This window comes from Notamacropus eugenii, chromosome 5, assembly GCF_028372415.1.
Source record: "Notamacropus eugenii isolate mMacEug1 chromosome 5, mMacEug1.pri_v2, whole genome shotgun sequence".
In the NCBI taxonomy this organism is placed as follows: Eukaryota; Metazoa; Chordata; class Mammalia; order Diprotodontia; family Macropodidae; genus Notamacropus; species Notamacropus eugenii.
The window spans coordinates 360,233,491-360,246,571 of NC_092876.1; the positions used below are offsets into that span (position 1 = coordinate 360,233,491).

Genomic DNA, 13,081 nt, shown 5'->3' on the forward strand with positions numbered 1-13,081 from the left:
GTATTGATGGTGTTTCCAATAAAAAATACATATTAATTAAGATTCTTACCTTTTTTGACTAACTAGCAGCAAACCACATCCAAAATAAACTAAAGATACAAAGTTTCGACAATCTTCTCTCTTCTGAATTTCTGTTTTCATTTTCATGAATTTACTTCTAGCTTCAGAATAACCCTGGAAGAATAAAACGTCAAGTCTGGCTGATATGAAGGACAAGAGAAAATATGTTCATCTAAAAGAATTTTATTCATTCATGCATTGGGTTCTCTCATTCAAGAGTCTCAAGCTTTCACAGATATAATTTATAAGCAATCGGTCACTTCCAGTGGAATTCCCACTTTTCCCTAAACAAAGTTTCAAAGTATAATATGACATTTCAAAGTAAGCAGCCACAACAAAAATCCAGAGTTGTGACAGCCACTACTATTCAAACTAGCACATTTTCACTAACCATGGGAGGTTTGTCGTTCCTCAATCAAAGTACTGTGTAACATTCACCTGTGGAGCAACTCACTTTACTCAGCAGGGTTAAACAGACCTTGGGGGAGAGAGGGGAAGGAAAGACAACACTTCTGTTTATAAAATGATAAGAGTGATGCTCACCAACTTAACATGCAGCAATTCTAATAAAATCTGAAGGTACAATAAAAGATAAGTAGGGTTAGGAGAAAACCTTATTGGTCATTTAGTCTAAACCCCTCAATTTATAGATAAGGAAACCAAAGACTGGAGAAGTTAAGAGACTCTCATCTATGCTACCCGAGAAGAAAGTAGGAGGGGAAGGGGATAAGAGAAGGGGGGGTGCTCATAGAAGGGAGGGTGGACTGGGGGAGGCAGCAGTCAGAAGCAAAACACTTTTGAGGAGGGACAGGGTAAAAGAGAATAGAATAAATGAGGCAGGGGGAGTAGGATGGAGGGAAATACAGTTAGCAATCATAACTGTGAAAAAAAATTTGAAACAAGTTTTCTAATAAAGCCTCATCTCCCATATATATATAGAGAGAGAGAGAGAAATGAGTTAAATTTATAAAAATATATATAAATATATATAATATATATAATATAAAAAAATATATAAATAATATATAAAAATAAAAATTCCCCAACTGATAAATGACCAAAAAATATGAACAGTCAGTTTTCATTCAGTCATTTCATTCATTCAAAGCTATCTATGGCCATATCAAAAAAATGCTCTAAATCACTATTTATTAGAGAAATGCAAATTAAAACTATACTGAGGTACAACCTCATACCTATTAGAGTGGCTAATAGGACAGAAAAGAAGAATGACATGCTGGAGGAGACGTGGGAAAATTGAGACACTAATGCACTGTTGGTGGAATTCTGAAGTGATTCAACCATTACATAAAACAATTTGGAACTATGCCCAAATATTTACAGCAGCTCTTTTCTGGTGGCAAAGAATTGGAAATTAAAGGAATGTCATCAATTAGAGAATGGCTGAACAATTTGTGGTATATGATTGTGATGGAATACCATTGTGATATAAGACAGGATGAGCTAGGTGTTCTCAGAAAACCTGGAAAGACTTGCATGAACTGATACAAAGTGAAATGAGCAGAACCAAGAGAACACTGTACATACTAACAGCAATATTGCAAGATGATCATCTGTGAATGACTTAGCTATTCTCAGCAATACACTGATCCAAGACAACTCTGAAGGACTTATGATGAAAAATGCTATCCATTCCCAGAAATAATGGAGTCTAAATACAGATTGAAGCATACTTATTTTTTAACTTTCTTTTTCTTGGGTTTTTATTTTGGTCTGTTTTTTTTAACAACATGACTAATATGGAAATATGTTTTGCATGACTACACATGTATAAACTATATCAAATTGCTTCCCTTCTTAATGAGGAGGGTGGGGATGGAGGGAGAGAATTTGGAACTCAATTTTAAAAACAAATGTTGAAATTGTTTTTACGTATAATTGAGGGAAGATGAAATACTAAATTTAAAAAAGAGAGGCTTTCTCAATTTGAACCTTGGTCCTTTGACTTTCAAATCTAGTGTTCTTTCTACTACACCACCTTTTTCCCATAATTTCAGAGTTTGGCCTTGACACTAAGAAAAAGTAAATTAAAATAATGCAAAACAATCTTTAGTTTAAGAATATATATTTTTTAAATTCACATGCATGCCATTTCAAATATAAATTAGTATTACATAGAGGAAAAATAGTAGAGTGTAGAGAGTATTAGGTTTGGAGTCCAGAAGAAATGAGTTCAAATCTGATACTTTGGGCAAGGCACTTAACCCTTATGTGCTTGAGACAACTCTCACCTGCTTTGGTAGAGGAAGTTTCCAAACCATATTTAAGAAATCACAGGTCTTTTGCATATTTGTATATTAAAATTTTTATAAAGGAAAAAAGTGTCAACTTAGGCACATTAAATTCTGCTATGGGTCATTGTAAGTCAGATTTATATTAACACAGTACCAGATAGATGCAAATAGTTTCTTAATCCAGACTGAACTTATAGATTTTTATTATGGCAGCAAGAAAACAGAAAGAATGTCAAGGTTAATTATATTTCAGCAATGTGATAGCAAAATAATTGAGGAAATATAGAAATGGAGAATCATAACAGGGAACCATAGAATCCTAAGGCAAGATACTGCAATGATGAGGAGGTCTCATCTCCTTATTTAAAAGATAAAGAAACCGAGACTCAGCAAAATTAAACTTCAATATAAAAACATCAAGATACAATCTGAAAATATGATCTAGAAGTATACATGGCTTTCAGTTTCATTTAAAATTAGATATTTAAGAGTTTAAAATGTCACATTTAATCATAAACATAAGCCAAGCTTAGAATAAGTGAGATAATTAGCCAGTGTAAATTGCTTCCCATTATTTGTTTTCACTTTCATAATCACAGTTACTGGTTCTGGATGTTCATATTTAGAAGCATATGACAGAAGAGTCATCAAATAGCTCCACTTTTTAAAAACATTTTAAAAATCAGCAGTTCCATTTTTCCAAAGCAGCTAAATTTAAGTGAATAAAAGGGGAAAAAATATTTACATGTTTCTATGGGTCATTTGATACATACCTGCTTTGTCCCTCTTTCAATGAGTGCTAATCCACATATAAATAGTAATGTCAGATAATAATCCATATTTAACTGATGTCCCTAAAAATAAAAAAAGATGTTATAAAAGATCATTTCCTGAGATTTATGAGATTTGATCAAGTTCTCTAGACTGAGAAATAGCTAAGACCTGTCAACTAACAATTTATGCGGTAAAAAGGATTGTCAACCATTAATTATTGCAGAGAATGAATAAAATATCACTTGAGATGCATTTGACAAGTTGACCTGGGGGTTGAGAGAAATATATTTATGCAAAGTAAAAGAGTCAAAAGTCTTGAAACAAAACATTCCCTAGAATTAGAAGAAACGTAAAAAGGAATACCAATGACGTCTATTCATTATAATTCCAAACACACAGTTTCTGTTTATCATTTAAACTATTCCCTTCTTAAAAGTCAAAGCTTTACATAAGACTTTGTAGCTTTCTACTAAGAAACTCCATTATACAAAAAGGTCCTCAGCTCACTCTATTCTGCCAAGAGGTTCATTTCATTTGGGACAAGAAATCCAGTCATGTGTATTCTGTAATTAGAGTTTAAGAATTTCAATGTACAGGGGATATTCTTATTTTAAAATCATCCCACCCCCCAGCAGGTGTTGGATTGATGAGTTCTGTGGTTGCTTCCAAATTAAAAAATAATAATTTTATTGGTATTTCACATTAATATCAGCTACATTTTCCAATGTATTTCTGTTGAGTGAAGATAAAAGCATCTGGAGTCACCTAAATATGTCCTGTTCTTTCCCACCTTTAAGGCTCATGGGATTTCCTGTCCGAAAAGTTCTCCCTTCCCCCATTTCACCTGATGCATTCCTACCTACTCTTTAAAGTATGTCACCTCCTACATGAAGCTTTTCCTGATGCTCTGTGATGTGAACAGCCTCTTTCCTTAGGCAATAGATAGTATTTTATTCTTATATTCCTCCCTCTCTTACATTCTCATAGTATAATAATGTACATAAATTCCATCAGTAACTCATACAATCACAGATATAGAGCTGCAGTTGGAAGAGGCCTCCAAGGCTATCTTAATCCAATGCCCTCCTTTCACAGATGAGGAAACTGAAGCCCAACAGGTATAGTGATTCACAAAGGTCATAAGCAAGAGAGGCAGAATCTGAACCTAGGTCTTCTGATTCCAAAGCCAGAGCTGTTCCCATTATACCTGTATGTAACTACAGTTAAATATGTTCCTGCTTTTTTTCCTTTTCTTTTTTTGGAGGGGGGATGGCAAGGCAATTGGGGTTCAGTGACTTGCCCAAGCTCACACAGCTAGTAAGTGTCAAGTGTCGGAGGTTGGATTTGAACTCAGGTTCTCATGACTCCAGGGCCAGTGCTCTACTCACTGCACCACCTAGCTGCCCCTATGTTCCTGTTTTATAGTTAGTGTGGCATAGTAGAAAGAGAGATGGGCTTGAGCATAAAAGACCTGGGTTCAAATCCTACTCAGTAATCATATGACCCTGGAAAAGTAACTTAACTCTCTGTGTCTCAGGCAACTCCCTAGGACTTATCTACTGAATCACTGATGAGTAGCTATTTGCATTGGTGGAAAAAAATTACTGCACTTGCAATTCCCAGGCTGATGTAATCACAGAACATACTTCACATATTCAAGCATGTTCATCTTATTCCCTTACTACACTATAAGTTTCAAAAGGGCAGGAATGGAGTCTTATCTAAACTTTGTATCTCCTCCAATACCTAGAACACTACTCTGTATACAGTAGGTATTCAATAAAATGTCTCTTGGATGAAGATATAGAGGTAATATAAGTTCTATATTATAACCACATCAGTGGGAAAAACCAGTTTAGAAAAAAGGCAGGAAAGAAAGTGGAGCTTCATCTCCTCACAAATGAGAAAATTCGTAACAAGTAGTTTGAACTTCTCATTACTTCAGAGGGAGAACTTCTTGGTAGAGAAGGCGAACAGAGAGACACTGTAGACGTCAGTCACATAATTGGGCAGGCATCATATGGTGGAAGGAGACGTCCACATGCTCTGCTCTTTGAAGTCAAAGAGGGATAACCTCAAAGCAGGCAGATATGGGATTTGGCCTGATGAAAAGTGTAGTACAAGTTAATTGCTTCATAGTTCCAAAAAGGAAAGACTTACATTACAATTAGCAGCTTGAATTTTCTCAAGTGTCATATCCAGCTGTGTGATCAATACCTCCAAAGATAGACTGGGAACTGCTGGCACCCCACTGAGATTGTCAGCTGCACCATCGCCCTGTGGAGAAAGTTGAATTGAAAATATTTTTAAAATAGCATCAGTGTCTATGTATTTTATTTTTAAATGCTTCTAATAAACTTTCTTTGTATAAAGTGTCCAAATAGTTACAGCAATGATAGGGTCACTCAGTTCTTTTCCAGTTCCATTACCACTGCCTACCCAGGAGGAAAAGCTCACTTCCAGGCTTTACTTCCTAGGCGGTATGTCAGCAAGAATTTTTTATGTGTTTATGGGCAGCTAGGTGGCTCAGTGGATGGTGTTGAACCTAGAGTCAGGAAGACTCCTTCCCAAATTCAAATCTGGCCTCAGACAACTTACTAGTTGTATGAACCTGGGCAAAGTCCCTTCACCCTGTTTGCCTCAGTTTCTTCATCTGTAAAAAGAATCTGAGAAGGAAATGGCTGAACCATGCTAGTATTTTTTCCAAGAAAATCCCAAATGGGGTCACAGAGAATCAGACACAACTGGAAAAATGACTGAACCACCACATTATGTATTTACCATGTGCCAGGCACTGTGTTAAGCACTGAAGAGGCAAAGAAGGAGGGAAAAAACAACAGCAAAAACAATCACGATCCCTGCCTTCAAGGAACTTACATTCTAATAAGGGAGATGGCATGCAAACCATTATGTTCATAGAAGACATATACAGTGTAAACAGAAGACAATTATCAGTTGGTGGCAGTAGTCAGTCAACAAGCATTTATACAGTGAGACAGACAGACAGACAGATGGATAGATAGATGGGTAGATGGGTGGATGGTTGAGTAGATATGTATACACACACATACACACACACACACGTATGTATATATACCAGGTACTGTGCTAAGCTCCAGGGATACAAAGAAATGCAATAAATAGACAGTCCCTGCATTGAAGGAGCTCACAGTCCAATGGGGGAAACATACACAAGATGTATTGAAGATATATTGGAAATAGTCATCAGGAGGAAAGCACTTAGCATTAAGAAGAATCAAGGAAAGAAAGGCTTCTTATAAACAGTGGGATTTTGGTGGGGCCTGAAGGAAGCCAGAGAGACCAGGAGATGGAAATGAAGAAGAAGAAAAGTCCAAGCATGAAGGACAGCCAGTAAAAATGCCTGCCTGGAGTCAGGAGATGGAAGTCTTGTCTGAGAAACAGCAAGGAGGCCAGTGTCACTGGGGCATGGGGGTAGGAGAAGACTGGGAAGATGGGAAGGAGCCAGCACCAAGCAAACTAGAGCTAGCAGCACTCAGGACTTCAGAACCAGCTGACCTTCATATCACTCTGTTAGGAACATGCTGATGTTTCATGCTTAGGGAACTATATGGCTGTGTGGGGTCATCACTTTTACTGGAAGTAACACTACTTATTCAAGATTTGTATCAACTCGCAGCTATGGCCTTCCCTAGGGTAATATTTGATATGCATCCTTTATCCACACAAGGACAGCATCAGTACAAGACAGTAGATTGATAGTAGTCTCAATCCAGGCTGTATGGTGTTCAGACAGTCCAAAGAACAGATACACTAAGGACAGAGACTTCCTTCCCTTAACCCAACTACAATGCTTTTCTCCAATGTCCAATTCACACTCTGGAAAAGGGACCTTTCCATAAATATGATTAAAACATGATAGGCACCTGTCTCCATGACAATCTCTCCACCAATAACAATGAACTTTGGTTTACAAAGCATACTGATGCTTTTCAAATGAATTTTGTATATATCAAACAAGCAATAGACCTTTCTTAAGAACCTACTGTGTGTCAGGTTCTGTGACATCAAAGTGCTAAGGATACAAAGACAAATATTAAATAGTCCTGGCCCTCAAGCAGCTCAAATTCCATTAGGGTAGATAACATGCACATAAATAAGTACAGAATTTATTCAAAGTAAACATTAGCAGGGAGGGTACTAGGAACCAGGAGGATCAAGAATTGCTTCATATAGAAAATGAGGTTTCAGAATCTGAAGACCTGGGTTTCAAATCTCACCTCTGGGGTCTGCTACCTGTGTGAACCTCAGCAAGTCACTTAACTTCCCTCTGCCTTGGGTTTCCTTAATTATAAAATGAGGGCATTGGACTAGATAGCCTTTGAGGTTCCTTTAAACCACAGAACTATGATCTTATGGACCTATGATTCCAACAGACAAAGATGAGCAGGGAGTACATCCCAGGATGGAAGACCGTCTGTAAAGACCGTCCGTATTAAGTCACTAATACAGATTAAGTGTCAAGTGTGAATAACACCCTTCACAATCATAACTAATCAGGTGGAGCCACGTGGTTCAATGGAAAGAGCAATGGACCTGAAGGCAAAAGTTCCTGGTCTAAAATCCTATTTCTACCACTTTATCATCTGTATGACTTCAGCAAGTCACTAAACCTCTCTGGGTCCCAATGTCTTCAAATATAAAATGAAAGTTTGAGTTAGATGGTTTCTAATGTCCTTTCCAGCTTTAAAACTATGATTCCATGACTAAGGTGCACAGGAGAGAATCTTAATTTTCCATTATATTAAAATATTTTTAAAAATATGGAAGTTGTGTGGTTATTTACAAAAAATACTAAGCAAAGACCAAGTGGTTTTAAATATTCAGATGCAATCCAACAATTATTAAGCACCTATTATGTTCAGAGTACTATGCTAAGAACTGGAGTAAGTTTTTAAAAATTTAGATAAAAATGCCCTCTGCTCTCATGAAGATAATAATTGATCATTATCAATGTATACAGATTTATAGTGACCAAAAGGAGAATGAGGCCTTCTAATTAATAGCCTATGGCATTACATCAATTAAATTACATATGCTCTCAAGAAGTGGTTTATACAAAATTGTTATTATGAGGAGCAAGGAATTTTGGGGCAGCTGAGTGGCACTGGGCCTGAAGTAAGAGTCATCTACCTGAGTTCAAATCCAGCCTCAGACACTTACTAGCTGAATGAACCTTAACCCTCTTTGTCTCAGTTTCTTTATCTGTGAAAGGAGCTGGAGAAGAAAATGGCAAACCACTCTAGTACCTGTGTCAAGAAAACTCCAAATGGGGGTCACAAAGAGTCAGACTTGACCAAAATGACTTAACAATAACAAAGGAATTTTTAAGTGACTACACTGAATCCTTTTTTCATTTCTGTAAAAGTAATCTTATATATATTTTCCATTGAAAAGTATAAGTACCACAATATAGAAGGAAAACCATATATCAGTACTTCAACAGGGCTGTGATCTCATAGATGTAGATGTTCTGCGGTTTGTTTTTAATATTTAGATCACTGATCCATTTAGATTTTATTATAGTGAACAGTGCATTGCTGCTCTGCTCCTACTCTCTGCCAAATTGCTATAGAGTTTTCAGAGCAGTATTTATTGACTAAAGAATACTTTCCCTAGAGTTCTGGAATCCGGAGCCTCTCAAACATTAGATTACTTTATGCATCTGGTTCTAGCTCATTATAATTTAATCTATTTCACTGATCTATTGTCTAGTCTCTAGACAGTACCAGAGTTTGACATGTGTAGCTCTTTCTCCTAAAAATTTGCTTTAATTTTTTCCCCAGCATAAAACAACTTATTCAAATTCCATATCTGAAATCTACATGTTTTTATTTCCTGCATCAATAAACATTCAGTTATATAATTTAAGAAAGCAAAATGTTACATTATTAACAATTGTTTCAAGCCATGTGTACCACACAAGAATGCTAATTTTAAGGCTACAAAAGGTCCACATGCAGGTAATTTGAACACCTTTCCATTAGCAACATTTATCATACTATTTTCTCCTTGAGAATATTGTGCATTGAAAATTATAGATACATTTTCAGATAGTAATATTTAAAATTCAACATTCTCTATACAAAGTCAACAATTTTGTGTTCCACATCTAATTTCTGAGACAGGTAGACGGCTCAGTGGAGAAAGCACTGGGTCTGGAGTTAGAATGATTTGAGTTCAAATCCAGCCTAACGTGCTTAATAACTGTATGACCCTGTGTATCACAGCACTGAGGATGGCTATGAATTTGCTGGTGTAGTTCTGAATCACAAAGTATAACAGATTCTCTACACAAAAGACAGAAGAAAAACATTTATTCAAACACCAGAAAGCCAAATTGGTCATAGTAGCCAAGAAGTCAATACATATTAGCACTGCTGGGGACAAAGGCATTCCCAAGTCTTCCCCCGACCCCTGCTGGGGCTTCCCACAAGCAAACACTCATGAGCCTTGCTGCCTGCATCCTCTCCTCCAACCCAACCACTCTCACTAACTTCTTCCTCTGACTCTGTTCCATCCTTAATTTTCCATCCCTTTAGCAAGCTCCTCCCACCACATGTAACTTAGGCTTCCAGTGATTTAAGCAGGTCACATGGGCCTATTAATGAATGGGAAAGATCTTTCCATTTAAATTGCCATTACACCCTGGGCAAGTCACTTAACCTCTGTCTGCCTCACTTTATTCAACTGTAAAAGGAGATCACAATAGCACCTATCTTGCAGGGTTGTTGTAAGAATCAAATGAAATAACATCTGTAAAGTACTTCACACAGTGCTTAGCACAAAATACATCTTTGATAAATGCTTGTTCCCCACTTACCTATTCTTACCAAAAGAAAATAATTAAATGGTTACAGAATAAAATCACAATTTCATGGCATTAAAAAGTCATCAATTAGTTGCTGGAATAAGTAGTTGGAAGACATAGCTTATTTTTTAAAATATATTGTATTGCTACCTCTTGTTGTTGTTGACAAAGTCCTGACTTCCTGACTGGACCCAACCCAAGACCACCCAACCTACCTCTTATGCCTCAGATACCATACCCCTCCTCTCTAGGACCAGAGCCTCCAACAGAACAAAACAATCCTTCATTAACCTCAACAGGCCAGCCCAAGACTCAAAACTGCCAGGATCTCATTTTTACTACAGATAAGCTCAGCCTCCTCATTAACACTTGAAAGAGACTAATATACCCTCAATGTTCATTGAAAGCTAGAAGGTGTGACCCTGGGCAAGTCACTTTACCCTGTTTGCCTCACTTTCCTTATCTGTAAAATGAGCTGGAAAAGGAAAGGACAAATTATTCCAGTATCTTTTATCAAGAAATTCCAAATGGGATAAGGAAGAGTTGGAGATGACTAAAAAACCGACTGAACAAGGGAGTGTAAGTCCCAGGCAAAAGGTGCTGTAGTCCGTAAAACTAGCAAAATTCCACTCTGATTCTTCCAATCCCAGCTATGCAGAAGCCCACCAGGCTTACATGAAAAACAGCACCCTCTCCCACAACTGCTTCCCACTGTCCCACAGCAATCAGTCTCAGGCTTCCCCTTCCCCAATGTCCATGCAGCTCAAGCCCACTGTTTCAGGTCCCCATCTAAGTCTGCCTGCCCCATGGATTGTGCTGCCTGACTCTACCATTAACAAACTTCCCTTTTTTCCTCACACTTTTTTCTTTTTCTTGTACTCAATAAACACCTCGTTTTCCTCAGAAAACACTGCCCATCTTCTCCAGTCCTAGTTCTACTGTCACTCATCTCCTTCTCCTTTCCCTTCCACTGGTCCTGGAAGGAGAGCTGTCTCTTTGCTCCATGTCATTTGCCAACATTCCTGCTTCTTTACTCTGTCTTCTGTCATTCTGTGAGGTTCACTATGTCCAGGTGTATCAACTAATCCAGATCAAAGGGCAGCCATTTACCAGGCCTGGGTCATTCTCCTTCCTTTCACAAGGAATTCAGTAATTGGTTTCAAAGTCTTCTTCTCCACTCTCACACTTGCCCTTATACTTGGGAACTTCTATATACTTGTTGATATTCCCTCAAACAACCAGAAATTCTAGTTCCTCAATTTCCTCAACCATGACTAATTCCTTTACCCATAATCTTTTATTACTCCACCTTTCCTTACACCTTACTACCCTTTATTGTAGCTGTTGAGTCATTTCAATCCTATCTGACTCTGTGTGACCTCATTTGGGGTTTTCTTGATAAAGATACTGGACTGCTTTGCCATTTCCTTCTCCAGCTCATTTTACAGATGAAGAAACTGAGGCAAACAGGGTTAAGTGACTCGTCCAGGGTCACACAGCTTGTAAGTGTCTGAGGCCAGATTTGAACTCAGGAAGATGAAGCTTCCTGACTTCAGGCCCAGCATTCTGTGCACTATGGTACCACCCAGCTACTCCTACCTCTATCCCTGTTCTTTATCCTCTTCTCCCTTTATTCCACTTTTCAGTCTTTTCCCAGACTAGCTACACTCTTAACCCTTTGATGAACCAACACAATTATACTCTATCCTCTGCCCATTTATCTCTGTGTTTAAAAAAAAAAAACCCAAAACACTTGATCCTACCATCTCCAAAAGCTATTATTCCACATTTCTCCAACCCTTAAGGTTAAATTCCTTGGGTAATCAGTCTATACTTGGTATCTCCCTTTACTCTTCCCTTACTCAAAACTGTCTGCAGGTTGACTTCTCACCACATTATTCATCTGAAACAGTACTCTCCAAAGTTATCAGTGAGCTCTTAATTAATAAATCTAGTGGCCTTTTTTCAATCATCAGTCTTCATGACTGGGTGGCATTCCAGATCACTTTCTTTTCCAGAATATTTTCTCCATTCTGGATTTTCATGACACTGCTATCTATTGGTTGTCCCTCTACTGTGTCTTTATTGCTATTTCTGTTTCCTTTGCTGGTTCTTTCACCCAGGACATGCTGACTAAGCATGGGTATCCTCCAAAATTCTATTCTGCTCCCTTACCTCATTTCCTGGCATTACTCACTTGATGATCTCATCAACTCTCATGGGTTCAGCTATCATCTCTATGCTGATAATTCCTAGATCTATATATCAAATCCTGTTCTTTCTCCTGAGTCACAGTCCTGCATCAGCAACTGCCTCTTGGAAATCTCCAATTGGATGTCCTGCAGGCACCTCAAACTCATTATATGCAAAATAGAATTCATTACCTTGCCTCTAAAACCTCCTTTTTTTCTAGACTTAAGTATTACTGATTGCATCACTATTCTCCTAGTAATCTAGGCTGGAAACCTAAGTGTCATCCTCTAGCCCTCATTCTCAACTCCACATATCTAATCCACTGCTATGTCTTATCATTTCTGTCTTCATATCACTCATATACATCCCTTCTCCTTCACAAAACCACAATCCTAGTTGATCTCTATGACTCAAGTCTATTTACACTGGCTCTTCAGTCAGCTACCAAGGTCATTTTTCTACCATGTAGAGCTGACCCTGTCATTACTTCTCCTCTTTGCTCACTGAGCTTCAGTGACTCTCTATTACTTCCAGGATCAAATACAAATTTCCTGGTTTGACATTTAAAGCTCTTCATTACCTAACCCATCTTTTTTTCTACCTTCTCCTTCTACTACCACTACTACCACTAATTTCTTCTTCTCCTCCTCTCTCTTCTTTTTTTTTTTTTTTGCAAGCTATTGGAATTCAAGAATTTGCCCAAGATCACACTGCTAGTAATGGTAATTTGATGTGAAGACTGAAACTACTGAGGATTACTGAAATCACTTTCAAAACCCTTCTCAATTTAAATAGTCCCTCACTGGTTATGAAATCTTCATGTATGTTATTTTTTTTTATCCTGTTCAACATACCCCTTGAACTCAGACCCTCCTAACACCAGAGCTGGTACTCTCTCCACTGAGCCACTTATCTGCCCCCTTCCCATTCTTCTTACACCCTAGTTGCC

At 37.7% G+C, this 13,081-nt stretch overlaps 1 protein-coding gene across 4 annotated transcripts in view; it reads right to left on the bottom strand.

The window, feature by feature from the left end:
* DZIP3 (DAZ interacting zinc finger protein 3) overlaps nt 1-13,081 on the bottom strand; it is a 114,936-nt gene that overhangs the window by 82,163 nt on the left and 19,692 nt on the right. For 3 of the 4 annotated variants that reach the window (XM_072614054.1, XM_072614053.1, XM_072614052.1), the window contains 3 exons: nt 5,250-5,366; nt 3,089-3,169; nt 50-174 (listed from right to left, as the gene is read on the bottom strand). In XM_072614054.1, the coding sequence (XP_072470155.1) occupies nt 50-174; nt 3,089-3,169; nt 5,250-5,366 (323 nt within the window). Of the gene's footprint in view, nt 1-49; nt 175-451; nt 511-3,088; nt 3,170-5,249; nt 5,367-13,081 lie in introns of those variants that run through there. The other variant, XM_072614055.1, reaches the window with a different exon arrangement.